Source organism: Anolis sagrei, chromosome 9, assembly GCF_037176765.1.
Source record: "Anolis sagrei isolate rAnoSag1 chromosome 9, rAnoSag1.mat, whole genome shotgun sequence".
In the NCBI taxonomy this organism is placed as follows: domain Eukaryota; kingdom Metazoa; phylum Chordata; class Lepidosauria; order Squamata; family Dactyloidae; genus Anolis; species Anolis sagrei.
The window spans coordinates 21778491-21795526 of record NC_090029.1 but is presented as its reverse complement, the minus strand read 5'-3'; the positions used below and the strand labels follow the sequence as shown (position 1 = coordinate 21795526).

Here is a 17036-nt window from a genome sequence, read left to right as displayed (position 1 = left end):
CAGGGGGTTTGACTGGGTGGGCCTTATGGTCTCATTCAGCTCTATTATATTATGTTCTTATGTTTGTGCCAGTTTGCTACCGGGCACAATTCAAAGTGTTGGCTTTAGCCTATAAAGCCCTAAATGGTTCTGGCCCAACTTACATGTCCGAATGCATCTCCCCTTATGAACCCTCTAGGACCTTAAGATAGTCTGAGGAGGCCCTGCTGTTGTTACCGCCTTCATCACAAGTACGTTTAACGGAGACGAGAGACAGGGCCTTCTCGGTGGTGGTCCCTCGGCTGTGGAACACCCTCCTATAGATATTAGATTGGGCACCTCCCTTGTAACATTCTGGTAAAAAGTCAAGACGTGGCTTTTTGAACAAGTGTTTGCAAATGCAGAGTAACTGACACAGCAAAATGGAACAACTAGACAATGAGTCCGAACATTTTTAAGGAGACACTGTGAATTTATATTTTATTGATGTGTTTAGTTTTTATTATATGCTATGTTTTTAATTGTATTTATGACATTGTAAGCATTGAATTTTGCCCTGTTAACTGCCTTGAGCTGCCCTCGGGCTGAAAAAGGCAGTATACAAATACAGTAAATAAATAAATGATAAATAAATATGTATATTTTCGTTTTAGAGGCTAAAGCCTGTATTCTCACTCTGTCTGGTTCTCTCTCCTCAGGGATAAAGAAGAAGATGAAGGCATACCCAGCGAATCAGAAGAGGAAAAACGTGTGCTGGACACCAAAGCAAGGGAACTGAAAGGTAAAAACAAAGAACGTTCTGGCTTGGTATAAACTATGCTTCAAGTACCAAATTCATAGCCAATCAATAACTTGGACCTGGTTTTAATCTAATCAAAAATTGAGATGTGTCCTTAGCTTCTTCCCTGGGAAAAAAATTAAGAAGATATTTGCCAGTCTCCACTCTGAACAAATCCAAATAAAGCTTTGCTTAGATGAGGATGTAGAATATCTCCATCTATGGGAAAGTCAGTGACCCCTTGATAGTAGACATAGATTCTCTCTTCCACAACTCTGAAATGTACAGGAACCCTGACTTCTTTCCCATGAAGTCAGAGATAAAGAAGCATGCTGGTCCTCTTTCAAGCTGCGCAGAACTTTAAAGAAGGTCGGAATTGAACCTAGAAAGGGATTTTAACATAGGACTTTCACATTTCATACTCTGTTATTGCCACAGAACACTGGAAAGGTGTCTCTTTGAAAGTCTATGGAAATCTCAGTAGTAACATGCATTGTGTATCCACATATGTGAGATTGGTCTAGTCTCAGGCTGGCTTCTCCCACTCATTTTGAGACACAGTCTCTTCTGTACAAACTCCCTGTCAGCAATTCCCTAACTCCTCACAGTGTGGCGGTAGAGCCCCAGAGATAACTCAACCCAAAGGAATCCAAGTAGCGTTCCTTGTTCTGTAAGAATTCTTTGACTGACCTTTTCCTTCTTCCCCCAAATCCTGGCCTGCTCGCCCCACAGAACAGCTCCAGCAAAAAGATCAGCAAATCATAACACTGCTGGAGGAGAAAGATAAAATTTTCCGAGACATGACTGACTGCAGCATGAGGCACGAGGAGAATGCGGGAGCCCGAACTTTGTTCCGGTCCAATACTGAAGAGGCGCCCAAGGGGCAAAGCGTGATGAAGAATGTAATCAGTGAAGGTAAGTGAAATCCTGACCCACATCCAGATCTCCCCAAGAAGAAGTATTGTTGTCACCAGCTGTACTTTTCAAGTAGATTGAGCATACTGTTGCATCCATGAAATTAAACCACAGCAGAGTAAGTCTTGTGAAAAGGTTCACCTTAAAGGTTTCCCCTTGACATTAAGTCTAGTCATGTCTGACTCTGGGGGAAGGTGGTCATCTCCATTTCTAAGCCGAAGAGCTGGTGTTGTCCGTAGACACTTCCAAAGTCACGTGGCCAGCATGACTGCATGGAGCAGTGTTACCTTCCCACCAGAGCGGTGCCTAATGATTACTAACATTTGCATGTTTTTGAACTGCTAGGTTGGCAGAAACTAGGGCTAACAGCAGTAGCTCACCCTGCTCCCCGGATTCGAACCAGCAACCTTTTGGTCAGCAAGTTCAGCAGCTCAGTGGTTTAACCCACTGTGCCACCAGGTGCTCCAAGAGTTCACCTTAGGCCCACCATAAATGGGGAAAAAACTTGTAGGCAAACAGCAACATTATCAACAAGTCTGCTGATACTGATCCAATCTCAGGGGGGAAACCCTTGTTCGTTTATTATTTCTCATTCAAGTAATTACAAAGATGCCTTTCAGGCATCCAAAAAGTGATCTTGAAGTTGAAAGTTCCCTATCTCGTCTGATCACAGAAACCAAGCAAGATTGGGCCTGGCTTGGCTGTACTTGACTGTGAGATTGTCTGGAACACTTGATGCTGTAGGCTTTCTTTCTTTTTCTTTTTTTGCAAAGGTGGAGAGGGTAGGCACAGTAGCAGAAGGAGTGTCTTGGATGCAGAGTGTCCCGGATTCAGTTCTTGACATTACTAACCTGGAAATATGCTAAGATCTTAGCAAGCTAGACTATAGTGAAGCATGCTTTCATTCAGTATAGATCAGCTTATTCTTTAAGGGAGTGACTAGTTCTTTGACTGAGGTCAGATGTACATTCTCCTCTGTTGCTTGCCTGCCCCTCTCTCTTCCTCTGCACCTTTTCTCTACAGAGTGCCTTTTGTTTTCCTACTGTTCCTTTCTGTATTCCTATATTTATTAACCCTCTATCTCCCTCTCTGCCAAATATTAGAATAGGTTACCTGTATTGCAATAAATGTTGTTGAGCAACATCATCTTTCCCAACCTCGCACATTCCAGGCTATAGTTTCCGTTATTTCTGGCCAATGTGGTTATTGGTCATTTATTTCTTCCAGCTGAGGATGGGTTTCTCTAAGCCTTGGAGTTTTTTAATTGGATCTTGTTTGCATGTTTAGTCTCTAAGACAGTGTTTTGTGTATGTGGGGCCGCAGTAGTGCAATGGGTTAAACCATTGTGCTGCTGCACTGCTGACCTGAACTTTGGAAGTTCGAATCCGCGGGACGGGGTGAGCTTCTGCTGTTAGCCCAGCTCCTGCCAACCTAGCAGTCCAAAACATACAAATAAATATAGATAAATAGGTATCACTTTGGCAGGAAAGGCATAAGATGCTCCAAGCAGTCTTGCCAGTCACACAACCAAGAGGTAACAACACAGGCTCTTCAGCTGGGAAATGGAGAACAGCACGGCCCCAGAGCCAGAGATGAGCACCACCTCCAAAGCCGGAGATGAAAGGAGAAGCCTCTGCCTTTGTTTGTGATTGTGTGTCTCTGTATTGTAACAAGGCATTGAATGCTTGCCGGTATCTGTTTACACTGCAATCCACTCAAGTCCCCACGGGGAGAAGGGCAGAATATAAATAAATTGTTATTAGTGTGGTGGGCTGCGTTCCACACCAAGCAAGTGATGGCACAATAAATCTGTTAATCCAAGTGGTCAAAGGCTATTGGCAGCAACAGTAATGGTGGTGGTTTGTTCGGGGGGGGGGGGGGGGGTTGGCTGTTCTTTCTTATAGAGCCCTGCTTCCCATTTAATTCCACTTTAGCTTATAACCTGGGACAGAAGTTGATATCTTTTTGGTCTTGCTCTTTCCCTTTTTAGTTGAGCTATTACAGGGGCTGGTAAGCAGGAGCCTAGGAAGTGCCCTTGGCCCACAGTTGAGTAGCCTTTCCTCCGAGCAGGAGACTGTGGGGCCCATCTCCCTCCCCAGGAGAGCAGAGACATTTGGAGGATTCGACAGTCACCAAATGAATGTATGCAAAGGTGAGTGTGCTTTCTACAACTACACTTGCTTTGCTTTCACTTGGCATTGGATTGCCATGTCTCTGGAGAGCATCCAAGGGGATTAAGTCAAGGAGGGCACAAGGGCTCTTGGCTTACCTTGGCTTCGTTTCTGCCAAGTTGCGGTTGCTGTATATATTTTTTTGTTCTGAGCTATGCAAAATGTAAGCAACTTTCATTTTGTGTGGGGTGTTTTTAGGTGGGGAGAAGGATGAAGGTGATGACGTGCAGGATCTTCGGAGGACAGAGTCTGACAGTGTCTTAAAAAAGGTATAGTTCAGGTTGGACTTGTAATGCTATGTGTAAAGTGTTGATTTTATACGTTGATGTATTGATGTGTTGTATGACACCATCATGTGCTGTTTTGTAAGCCACCCCGAGTCCCTATGGGAGATGGTGGCGGGGTATAAATAAAATTGTTTCATTATTATTCCCCAGCATTTCCAGAATAGGAATGGGGAGTGAGCAGCCCTCCAGATGATGCTGGATTGAAGTTGTTATTATCCCTCTCCAATGGTTATTTTGGTTAGAGTTTAGGTGAACTGGCTGAGTGAGGGTTTCTTGGCCAAGTGGGAATTCAGACCATGGCCTTCCGAGTCCTCGTCCAACACTCAAACCACTGTGCAATGTATCAAGCTTGGCAGCTTCCGACCAGATGTCAACTCACACCATATTTTTTTATTGGCTGCTGGTTTTAAAAATGGTAGTTACATCTTTCTGTGAGGCATGCCATTACTACAGAATCGGGACTACAGAACCGATTGTCCTCTCTTTCCTAAGTTGTGATAAGATCAGGCACAAACAGATCAAGGAGTGCATGGAATTACCTTAATGCTGATGTCACATGCAAAGCCTTTGACTCATGTTGTCTTAGTGTATATCCGTACCCACTAGTTGATATTAGGGCTTGTAATCCCAAGAAGGCCTGCTGAAGCTGATGCCTTGGGTTGTTGTAAGCTTTTCGGACTGTATGGCCATGTTCCAGAAGCATTCTCTCCTGATGTGTCGCCTGCATCTATGGCAGGTGTCCTCAGAGGTTTTTCTGATGGGGCCAAAGCAACAGCTATTTAAAAGAAATGTTGTGCCCCAGTCATATCAAGTATTCCATTCTAACAAATTTAAATTTTGGTCCTTCTGCATTGATCTGAGTTTGAAAATGTAGTAAGTCTTCCCTCAGCTAGTCCCCTCCAGGTGTGTGAGATGATAAATGCCCATCATCTCTAGACCATTCCAGATTGGAACAAACAACACATCTGGATGGCTGTAGCCTAGGTCACAATCTTCTTGCATAAATGGGTTTTTCTCTGTAAGTTTACTTTTGTTTTCCTTCCTTTGTGTGTGTGTTTATTTATTTCTACTGTATAATTTCTTCCTAGGGAGGAACAGCAAACTTGATGTTTGTGCTGAAAAGGAACAATGAGGTAAGAGCTGCTATCCTTGTTTACTTGAGTTTCTCAGTCTGCAACATGGATCAGTCTTGTGACTTTTCATGGAGGTCTTTTGTGTCTCTCTTATCTGCCTGCCTTATTTTCTGCTTTCATGCTTAAACACATTTTTTATTCTACACTTAGAACCTTTATGTCTTTGAAGATTCAATTGGGAATGCATGTATAACTTGTGGGAATTTTTTAAAATCTGAAGGGGAGACCAAAACATTTCTGGTCCCAAGCACTTAATAACAGCCAGATTATTGTTGTTGTTGTTGTTGTCAATAACAACAACAACACAAACTTTACTTATAACTCATCCTCTCTCCCTGAAGGGACTCAGGGCATCTGAAAAATGTATTGTGGTGAATCCTTGGTCAATTGTCCATCAGTGAACCATGTTTTCCTTTCTTCTTCCTTCTGAGTAAAACACTTCTGAATTCCTTGGAAGGAAGGGAAGGAGACCACCATAGCAAATGACAACTAGCAGCCAATGGCTATTCCACTTCTCTTTCTGCTTTTCTTTTTCAGCAAGTTCTCCAGAGCATAACACACCTCCACAGCTTGCTGGGCACATTGCAGGTAAGTCCATCTTGGGGGTGTAAGGTTTGGTTGACAGATTTGCTCAAAGATATGTCAGAGAAGCAAGACACAGCAACATAAGAATTCCCTCCCCACAACTTCAGAAATGCAAACTTCACAATAAGTACCAATATTGTGCTTGCTTCTGACCTCACTTGGAGGTGATGGAATCAATCCTGGCACCTTCCATTTACTAAGCAAGGTCTCTTCCACTCAGCCCATGATTTTCCCACTTGCATCCCATGCCACTTTTTCTTCTCAGGCAGTTGTGGTGCAGCAGGACACCTACATTGAGGACCAGAAGCTTCTTCTTACTGAGAGGACTCTGAGCCGCAGCTCTTTCCGGCCCAACTCCCTGATTGAGCAGGAGAAGCAGCGGAGCATGGAGAAACAGAGGCAGGAGCTGGCCAACCTTCAGAAGCAGCAGGCCCAGCACCAGGAAGAGAAACGGAGAAGGGAGCGAGAATGGGAAGCCCGGGAGAAAGAGCTGGTGGAGCGGGAGGCCCGGCTGACCCAGCGAGAAGACCAGGCCCAGAAGGAACACCATAACCTGGAGAAGGAGAGGGAAGAGCTACAGCTAAAGAAAGCTGCCTACCAACTTGACTTGGAGCATCTTCGGGCTGCCCAAAAGCAGCTAGAGAAGGAGAAGGAACAACTGAAGAGAGATATGGAGCAGTTCTCTCAGCCACACACAGAGTCCAGTTTCAACCGGGTAATCACCCCATTTATTTTTTATTTTTTTATTTGTCGTGTCAGATCAACCAGTCAATTATATTACATTTCTAACAGAACAAAGCAAACAAACAGATAAAATTCAACATTTGTGAGTTTGGTAGTTGGTTAAATGTCCTTTGACCAGTATCTGGCCACTTGGAGTGCTTCTGGTGTTGCTGCAAGAAGGTCCTCCATTGTGCATGTGGCAGGGCTCAGGTTGCATTGCAGCAGGTGGTCTGTGGTTTGCTCTTCTCCACGCTCGCATGTCGAGGATTCCACTTTGTAGCCCCATTTCTGAAAGTTGGCTGCATCTTGTGGTGCCAGAACGCAGTCTGTTCAGCACCTTCCAAGTCGCCCAGTCCTCTGTGTGCCCAGGGGGGAGTCTCTCATTTGGTATCAGCCATTGGTTGAGGTTCTGGGTTTGAGCCTGTCACTTTTGGACTCTCGCTTGCTGAGGTGTTCCAGCGAGTGTCTCTGTAGATCTTAGAAAACTATTTCTAGATTTAAGTCGTTGACGTGCTGGCTGATACCCAAACAGAGCATGAGCTGGAGATGTCTCTGCCTTGGTCCTTTCACTAGTGGCTGCTACTTCCCGGCGGATGTCAGGTGGTGCAATACCGGCTAAGCAGTGTAATTTCTCCATTGGTGTAGGGCGCAAGCACCCTTTGATAATGCGGCATGTCTTTAATAGTCATTAACCCCATTAATAGTCAGGGATTACAGGTGTTAAAGTAAGATGTGAGGTGGCTTTCAACCTGTGTCTGGGGAAGTTCTGCTAAATGTTTTTTACAGATGGGTCATGATACAGACCCTGAGCCGTCGACTCCCAGAACATTCCATATGGAGTGCTATCACTCATTTCTTACTAATTACTTTTCAGACTTGAAAATAAATAGAAATGTTTGCTTTTAATAAAAACCATTGGTGCAAATTGACACACCATTAAGTGGTAATAGCCAACTGGTTGTGTGATGTAAAAATGTCAGTGGGACTAAGTTCTGATCCCATCTGGCTAACCACCTCTTTGGGTTCATATGGTCTCTGTGGAGTTCTCACCTCTTACATATACAACAATTGAGACTGTTGCAGATGTGCTTATATTATATCTTTCACCTTCTTCATTGCAGTTTTCCAACCAGCATGCCAAGGTGGGTCGGACCCCTTCTATGCCTGTGGCTGAGGAATCGTCTTGCAGGTCACTGAGTGCTTCTTTCGGCAAACAGGGTCTGTTGGACACAGAACTCTCAGTATCGCCCAAAAGAAACAGCTTCTCAAGGGCACACAAAGAGAAGAGCTCTTTCCACTTAAGTGGCACCACAGCGTCAAGCCAAACCAACAAACAAGCCGAGGGACACATCCCGATGCCCAACCGCCTCTTTGGCTTGGCCAAGCCAAAGGAGAAGAAGGAAAAGAAGAAGAAGGGCAAAGGGCACCGCATACAGCCATCTGGTAAGCAAAGAGCTCTTTGGACATGAAGTTTAAGTCTCACATACTCAAGGGTAGAGCCTTCCTTCTGTAAGATCACTTGTCTACAGTCTGCATGCACAGGGACTCAGAGTGTGTTGTCCAACATCTAATTTTGTAGGATAAGGTTGCTGTGCCCCAACTTCAGCAGCTATTGTTTATTGATTGATTGATTGATTGGTTTACGACATTTATGTTCCACACTTCTCACCCTGAAGGGGGCTCAGAGTGGCTTACAAGATATAATATATATACATGCAATATATTATATTATTAGCATAGTACAATATCAGTATTAAATATTACTATATTGTACTATACCATTATATTGTAATATTATTAGTAATATTACATGTAATATAAATATATAATTATAATATATTATTAGTAGTAATATTATATTGCGTTACATTATAATATTATAAATATTATATGTATATACAATATATTATATTATATTATATTACATTAGTCCAATGAGAGGCAGCCAGGTTAATAACTAGGGTGGCATACAGGGAGCATACAACTCCCATGTTATGCCAGCTCCACTGGCTGCCAGTTTGCTACCAGGCACCATTCAAAGTGCTGGCTTTGGCCTATAAAGCCCTAAATGGCCCCGGCCCAAATTACCTGTCTGAACGCATCTCTCCCTATGAACCATCATGGAGATTAAGATCCGAGGAGGAGGCCTTGATTTCCACCCCACCATTGTCACAGGCACGATTGGTGGGGAGAAGAGGGCCTTCTCGTTGATTGCTCCCCAGCTATGGAACTCCCTTCCTGGTGAGATCAGGTCGGTCCCCTCCCTCCTGTCCTTCAGAAGGATGGTCAAAACTTGGCTGTGGGACCAAGCTTTTGGGACAGGGCAATAAAGCCGCAATAGGAAAGATGACCAGGCCAATTAGAATTCATGTGGATGACTAGGACGGTTTGAAATTGTGTATTTTAATATTTTGATAAATGTTTTTAATGTTTATGTATGTATATAAGAATTTGTGTCCCGGCATTGAATGTTTGCCGCATATATGCTGTGCTCTGCCCTGAGTCCCCTTCAGGGTGAGAAGGGCGGAATATAAATGTTTTAAATAAATAAATAAATTATATTATATTATTAGAATAGCACAGGAGACAAGGTGGAATTGTCTTCTGCCCCCCTCTCTCTTCACTCTGGCCCAGAGCAGCAGTTGGTGCTGGAGGGCGAGATCCCCAACTGATACTTATCTCTCCTCTGATAACAAGGATTGGTGAGTTTGTCACCTGTTGATGCTTGGTGCATCTGGAAACAGTGATGACATAGCTGCTTGTATCTCTTGTCCATTTGGAAAGTTGACCCATAGAAGAATGGCCAGCATATCGCTAGTGCCTCTGAAAGTAGTATCTCTAAAGTGATCACCTACTCATACATGTGCCCTGACCAATATAACCAGCCGTTGTTAATTTCCAAAGGAGAAAACTTCAGGGTTCAAAGCAGACCCATCTATATGCATTCTTAGATACATGATGTTGATTTTAGAGGAGGAGGAGAAAATGCATTTTTGTCTGCTCAATGGTACTGTTCTACTTTGTGTGTCATACACAAACTAAGTTCATCATATTTGTGCTTATAAGCAGGGAGAGTAGGAAAAATTGGATTTTTGCATAATATGGTGATAATTACCCCCCCCCCCCCCAGTGGAGCAGCTGGTTAAACCACTGAGCTGCTGAACTTGCTGACCAAAAGGTTGGTGGTTGAAATCCGGGGAGTGACCTGAGCTCCCACTGTTAGGCCCAGCTTCTGCAAACCTAGCAGTTTGATAACATGCAAATGTGAGTGGATCAATAGGGACCGCTTCTGTGGGAAGGTGATGGCACTTCGTGCTGGACACATGACCTTGGAGGTGTTTATGGACAACACGAGCTCTTCAGCTTAGAAATGGAGATGAGCACCACCCCCCAGAGTCGGACATGACTAGATTTAATGTCAGGGGAAACCTTTACCTTTACTTATGGTGTTAATTTCTTCTCTTCTCAGATACTCACTCACCAGAAGCAGGTCCAGAGGGTGAGGAGATCTTCTGCTAACTTCACCTCTCTCCATTTCACAAGGATGAGACCACCTCTTGTTCCACTCAGCCAAGCATATGCCATATGGGGGCCAACACATTGGTGACTCTCCCTTCTCTTCATTGAATTAGCATTGGGTTTCCTTACAGCAGAAACTCATCTGGAAGCTTAGAGTTGCGGCCTATCCTTTACTTCTCTGTTTCTTGAAGATCTTACTTTTTAAAAGGTATCTAAAAAGTCAGTGTGGAGGGGAGGTTGCCCTCAGAGAGGAACTTTGGATGTGACCAGACTGGGCGGGCTCGGTTTTGGTTACTCATGTTCTCGAAAATGTCCACTCTTTGTATATTTGCTGGTTTACGGCTTGCACAGACAGACACTCCCCTGGATTTCTGCTCATCTCCAAAAATGTGTTTGTATTATTGCTGGGGAATGGAAGGAATATATACCAGGGGCAACCAAGCTTATCTTCTCATAGGGAACACCACCAAAAATCCAAAAGGCCTCATTTGTAAATAGATGGGGCTCTTTATGCAGTGTTTATACACTGGTATGTATAGATATACTGTATATATTCGTACACTTAAAAAATATACATATATAAATAAATGTAGTTGTGTATCCATTGGGAGATGCACTAATTCTGTACAGAAAACTTGGAAGAGCTTAGCTCTATACCCTAAAGGGTTCATTGATATCTACTAAACTGTTCAGGGACTGTGTCAATAACGAAATATCTTTGTACTTTTTGATCTTCAAATGCTTTTGCCACCAGTAACCCCTTTGTATAGGTTTGTTTTTGGGGAATGGACTCAAAGGCCAGCTAATGGGACAGAGACCTTTACAGCGTTGAGCTTTGGCTGGAGAACCTGTCTGTATATTGACTCATACAGGAGGATGTCCTGGCAGTTACATTATAGGGGGACTAGAAGCAATGGGCCTGCTTGTCGGTGGCAGTTCCATCGATGGCATCAGATTCTTCTGCTTGGAAAGCTCTGTGGATTTGAAAACATTTGAACTTGGTGAAAACTTTAAATGGGGATGGAATAGAAATATGAACACCCTTTCCTAGAATGCTTGTATCTCACTTGCCGTGTTCAAACTGGAAAGCTGTTAATGCAACATAGGATTTCTTTGAGAGATGCTGGAGTGGTCATAGTTTTCAGCCGCAGATGGAGGGGAACCCCCTATTTCTCATTCTTGACTTCTCCTATCAACCTTATCAGGACATTTTTCAGTTTCTCCCAATTTTCATGCAACTCCATCATCATTTTGAAAGCTTATTGGGGGAGGTAATGAGATTGGCTGCCATTTAGCTTTTTAAAAGCCACACCCTAACCTGAAGTATATTAATCTACCTGCAACAGAACAATGCAATATGTCTCCAAGCTTTGTTTACTTGGAAAGCTGACGCTTAAATTACAGAGTTCCCAGACTGGTCCTGTCATTACTTTGAATCAGAACCAGTTATCTTTTTGAAAAAGACGTGTTAACATGATGTAAACATGAACCAATCCTTGATTTTTAAAAATGGCTTCTTACTGCAACCTAGAGCAGGCATGGAAAAACTTCAGCCCTCCAGCCCACTGGCTGTTAGGAATTGTGGTAGTTGAAGTCCAAAACTCCTGGAGGGCCAAAGTTTGCTCATGCCTGTCCTAGAGTCTGGAGGTGCTCCACTACATGGATGGTCCTTTCACCACGCCGTTTTCATTTTGAGCATTGGAAGGCAGTGAAGGGAGCTACGTTGTGGTACATTTCCAGCTCAGAAAGAGTTGTGTGCATCGGTCTTTTCGGGAATCGTTTTTTTTGAGCATCTGAATTAATTCTTCTAGTCATGCCATTTTTGAGAACAAGACTGTCTTCCTCAAACATACTCTCTAATCTCTTCTTTTATCTTTCTGTCATAATTTATTGAGAGGAAGGCACAACCCCATTTTGAATTGCTAGAGTCATGGCCTTTCCCATATGCATTTTCCCTCCGCTGAAGTTCTGTTTAGAAAACAACTTCAGAGCATGGAATGTAAAATCCCTGAACGCATTTAAGTTAAGCTGTGTCCCTTTTCCCACTGGGAGCAAGAAGCGGAAGGTCTGGTAATGAAAGAGGGCTCGTTCTAGCACCTTGAGCCAGTACAAGTTGACTTGTCAAATTTGTGAGTAATTGCAATGGAAGAGGAATATTTCTAATTATAGAGTCTCGCTTATCCAACATAAATGGGCCATCAGAACATCAAATAGACGAAACGTTTGGATAATACGAAGTCTCCAACTGTTACCCGTCTGACGCATCGCTGGACACCTAGAATACTCACAATAGGGACTCAAAGGGTTAAGGCAAAGCAATGCCTTGGGGCTAGAGCGACCCAGTAGAAAGTGCCCATATGTGGAAGAGGAGCATGGAAATCACAGAGGGAAGGAGGGAGGACGCTTCCACTTCCGGTCCTGACTCTCTTCCCCCTTTCCTCCCTTCTCCTCATCTTGCCTTTTTCAATTATTGGGAATGGAGAGAGAGTTGGGGAGCGCTCCTTTAATTGAAAGGGAAATGCTGGAGTAAAAGGGTGTCGGATAAGAGCGTTGGATAAGATGGAATTTTGGATAAGTGAGGCTCTACTGTAATATTCCTCTTCCAATAGACTACTGACATTTGAAGACTTAAATGATACAAAGAAAGGAATCCTCCCTTGAAGCCTTTGGAAGATTTGTTTTCCCACCACCTCTCCAACATTTATTTTTAAAGACAGGTTTGCACTATTGTCCCGATGCCTTTTCTCTTTTCAAGCATCTCAGGAGCTGGTTTTGTCCAACAAAACATGCAGAAATGAGCATGGAAGCTATTCTGTACCAAGCCTTCAGAGCTGGGACTATGTGGAGGCATCTGGTCTGCCTTAACCGGCAAGTTAAGCAACTTGGTTGGATTTGGAAGCTCTCTTAAGTGCTTCATTCTTTAGGAAACAAATTAGGAGGCAGTAGTGGAGTTCAGATTTTTATTATTTTTATTCTTATGCTTTGATGTTTGTTCTCAGTTGCAAGCTGGGCTTGCATTTCAAAACATCTTTCTGTTTGTTTGAAAGAGGTCTGGATTTTCTTTTTTGTGAAAAAAGAGAGCATTTACTTTGGTTTCCTGTTTTGTTTATTTTAAAACTGGGCTTATGAAGCTCCAAGTACATTTTTTTATTTTTTATTTTTAAAGTAAATTCTTATGTACATATTACATTGATAACTGCGGGCATCATACTAAAGGAGACAAATAGCCTGTAGTTATTAAATGCACTCAACCACTGCTAGGGAGCAACCTCTAACACCCAACCTCACTTACAACCTCAACACACTAGAGAATGAATCCACTTTAAATCTGGTTTCTGCCTCCTGAAGAATTCTGGGGTTTGTAGTTTAGTGAAGCTGTTAGAGGCTCCTCCCTAAACTATAAACCCCAGAATTGTGTAGGAAGCAGAAACCGGATTTTAAGTGGATTCATTCTTTAGTGTGATGAGGTCCTTAGAAGAAGCACAGCTGGCATTACATTAAAGTTGTAGACCCTTCTGTGAAAAGATGCATTGAAAACCGGCCCATTCCTCAAGGTGTGTAACTGTATCTCACTTTCATTGGTGTTTCAGGAGATGGATAGATTTGATGTTCCATCATATGCTTCTGGGGAATGGAACATGTAACACTTGGAAAGTGATGTTTCCCTTGAATCACTGCCATTTTTTCTCTCAAGACAATTGTGTCTGTCATTTATTTACTACGGATTTGGTTTTCTCCCTTCTGCCTCCTCCTTCACCAGGACTTTGGACCTTCACTCTCATCCACATGGCTAGGTGTATATTTTTCACCTCTTCAAACCCAAATAGTTTGAATTTATACAATTCATACTCAAGGGCTATTTTGTGGGAGCAAATGGATGCCATTTTCATGTAGGGAGTTCGTAGCCAAAAAAATACAATCTGCTGCCATCATTTCTTCTCATCACAGAGGAAGAAAACCATGTTTTCAAGAAACAAGAGATAGGTTTGTGGACTGCCAGCATTTTGAAGTCTAAGTGCTGTATGTCTATTTCTTCTCCTATTGTGATTAGTTTACAATTAAAATTCAGCCATGGTAAGTTATTTCTGACAGTGACTGGATGAACTATAGCATAAATATATTACACAAAATGGTATTGTATAGTAATATGGTCCTCTCACTTGGCTTCAATCTCTCCCCCCCCCCCCCCCCATCACTTCCACTACTGCCACCAAATAGACTTGTACAAAGGTATTTCCTGTGTACCACAGTGGAGAGGTTTTTTTTAAACACTTTTCAAATTCTGTCTGTTAATTTGTAATTATGTAAAAAGTAGTTTATTGTCTGTAAAAAGTTTTGTTTTCTCCCCGTCTTCCATGTACATGGAAACAAACCAAAACCCATCAAATTTTCATAATAGCTTTTATTTATCTGCATTTCGTAAGTGACTTCCTGTAAAATATTTTCCCTTCCCTCTAAATAAAATTTGATTTTCTGTCTGAAAATGTACCTGCTTGTCTTAGTTTGTTGTTAGGGGAAGGATTCCCAGGGTTAGCCTTGGCTCCACTCCACTTCCACCCTTTATTTATTTGTTTGTTTGTTTGTTTGTTTGTTTATTTACAGCTTTTATATTCCACCCTTCTCACCCCGCAGGGGACTCAGGGCGGATTACAGTGTACACATATATGGCAAACATATGCCAATTTTAACATACAACATATACAGACATACACAGAGGCTATTTAACTTTCTTTCTGGCCGTCAGGGAAGCTGTCCCTTTAATCGTCCATCTGCAACACTGATGAAGCACTTCCGCATTCCCGCATGCTTCCCCACTGGAATGCTTTGCTGGAGTCTTCTTTATGGCCTCATAAATCAGTTAATTTAGCCTCCCCACACTTTAAGGTGGTACCTTATTTTCCTACTTGACAGATGCAACTGTCTTTCAGGTTGCAAAGGTCAACAACAGGCTACACACAATTGGTTGGAAACCCACTCCAACCCGGGCTGGCTTTGAACTCATGACCTTTTGGTCAGAGTGATCTTAATGCAGCTGACACTCAGCCAGCTGCGCCACAATCCCGGTGCATTAAAGGTAAAGGTATGGTTGGTTGCATGATACAAGTCGCTTCTGGTGTGAGAGAATCAGCTGTCTACAAAGATGTTGCCCAGGGGACGCCCAGGTGTGTTGCAATCCTGTGGGGAGGCATCTCTTATTCTCTCAAGATGCTGAACAGACTGATTGGGCAACTTGGAAGGCGCTAAACAGACTGCGCTCTGGCACCATGAGATGCAGAGCCAATCTTAAGAAATGGGGCCACAAAGTGGAGTCCACGACATGCTAGTGTGGAGAAGAGCAAATCACAGACCACCTAATACATTGCAGTCTGAACCCTGCCACATGCACAATCTTCTTACAGCAACACCAGAGGCACTCCCAAGTGGCCAGCTACTGGTCAAAGGACATTTAATGTAATGCCAAGTTTTTAAACATTGTTTGTGTTTTTAAATACATTATAGACTCCGTTTTGGTTTGCTTCTCCATAATGCTAATGGGTTAGGTACTCTTAGTTCCACTCCTCAGCTAAGACCTCTCTGACTTGGTTGAACCTGCTGGTAGTTACACTACCACCAGCACAGCTCTCAGCATCCTTGGAGCAGTTAAGCTCCCCGTCACAACAAGATGGTACCCATCGGATGTTGTCATACCAGGTGACAGCCAAATAGACAAAAAATAACAGGAAAAACTCAGCCGTTCTCAAGACCTCAAAATCGAACAGCAAAGGCTCTGGCATAAACCAGTACAGGTGGTCCCAGTGGTCATCGGCACACTAGGTGCCATGCCAAAAGGCCTCAGTCAGCATTTGGAAACAATAAACATTGACAAAATCACGATCTGTCAACTGTAAAAGTCCACCTTATTTGGATCTGCACGCATCATTCGAAAATACATCACACAGTCCTAGACTCTTGGGAAGTGTTCAATTTGTGATTTTGTGATATGAAATCCAGCGTATAGATCACGTTTGCTGTGACATACTGTGTTTTTGTGTTAGTAAAATAACAACAACAACTTTATGTTTATACCCCGCCTCCATCTTCCCGAAAGGACTCGGGGCAGCTTACACATGGGGCAAAATGTCCACTAAATCCATTAAAACAAAAATACAATTAAAATAAAACAGCAAAACATAACAATAATATCAAACACAATTAAATAAAACATAGGGGTATATAAACAGCAGCCTTAAATCTCACTCAAACAATCCACACTCAAAAAAAGACAATAGACAGAAATACTAAGATGGACGTGATCAGGCTCTAAAAAAGACCAGGTATGGAATAGTACAATACAGCATAATATAGGGGCAAGGGATTGGAAGTAGTGCAGAGAACAGATTACTATTTAGCAGGCTAGGGACTGGGCATTTTTAAGTAGGGACTAGTCATTTTCAAATGCTTGTTGCAACATCCAAGTTTTCAGGACCCTACGAAAGGAGCACAGTGTAGGGGCTTGCCTAATCTCCTGTGGAGGGTGTTCCAAAGTCAGGGGGCCACCACAAAGAAGGCCCTCTCCCTTGTCCCTACCAACTGTGCTTGTGATGGTGGGGAGAGCGAGAGGAGGGCCTCCCTGGTGGATCTTAAAGCTCAGGGGGATGCAGTCAGAAATAAGAGCATTTCTGTAAGCATTGCCAAAGAGGTAGCAGCTGGTTTCAAATGTACTAGGGTATTTTGAGTCACAAAAAAGATTCATTGGTTACACTTGATCCGGGAAAAGATTCCGTACTTCAAGATCTAGCAACGCCCAGGTAAGTCACAATGAATTGCCTGCTGTCTTTTGTCTTTTCCGCATTGAGCCTCGCACCCCAAAACTAGTGGGATTAAATGTGTTGTTGAAGGCTTTCATGGCCGGAATCACTGGGTTGTTGTAGGTTTTTTCGGACTATATGGCCATGTTCTAGAGGCA

General features: G+C 43.0%; 1 protein-coding gene across 10 annotated transcripts in view; it reads left to right on the top strand.

Annotated features, from left to right (window-relative positions):
• Positions 1-14574, top strand: part of AKAP13 (A-kinase anchoring protein 13) — a 290558-nt gene extending 275984 nt beyond the window's left edge. For all 10 annotated transcript variants that reach the window (XM_067471354.1, XM_067471352.1, XM_067471349.1 and 7 more), the window contains 9 exons: positions 678-760; positions 1490-1672; positions 3663-3824; positions 4042-4112; positions 5219-5263; positions 5801-5851; positions 6114-6563; positions 7693-8014; positions 10041-14574. In XM_067471354.1, coding sequence (XP_067327455.1) covers positions 678-760; positions 1490-1672; positions 3663-3824; positions 4042-4112; positions 5219-5263; positions 5801-5851; positions 6114-6563; positions 7693-8014; positions 10041-10090 — 1417 coding nt within the window. In that variant the 3' untranslated portion in view covers positions 10091-14574. The remainder of the gene's footprint in view (positions 1-677; positions 761-1489; positions 1673-3662; positions 3825-4041; positions 4113-5218; positions 5264-5800; positions 5852-6113; positions 6564-7692; positions 8015-10040) is intronic.
• The last annotated feature ends 2462 nt before the right edge of the window (positions 14575-17036 follow it).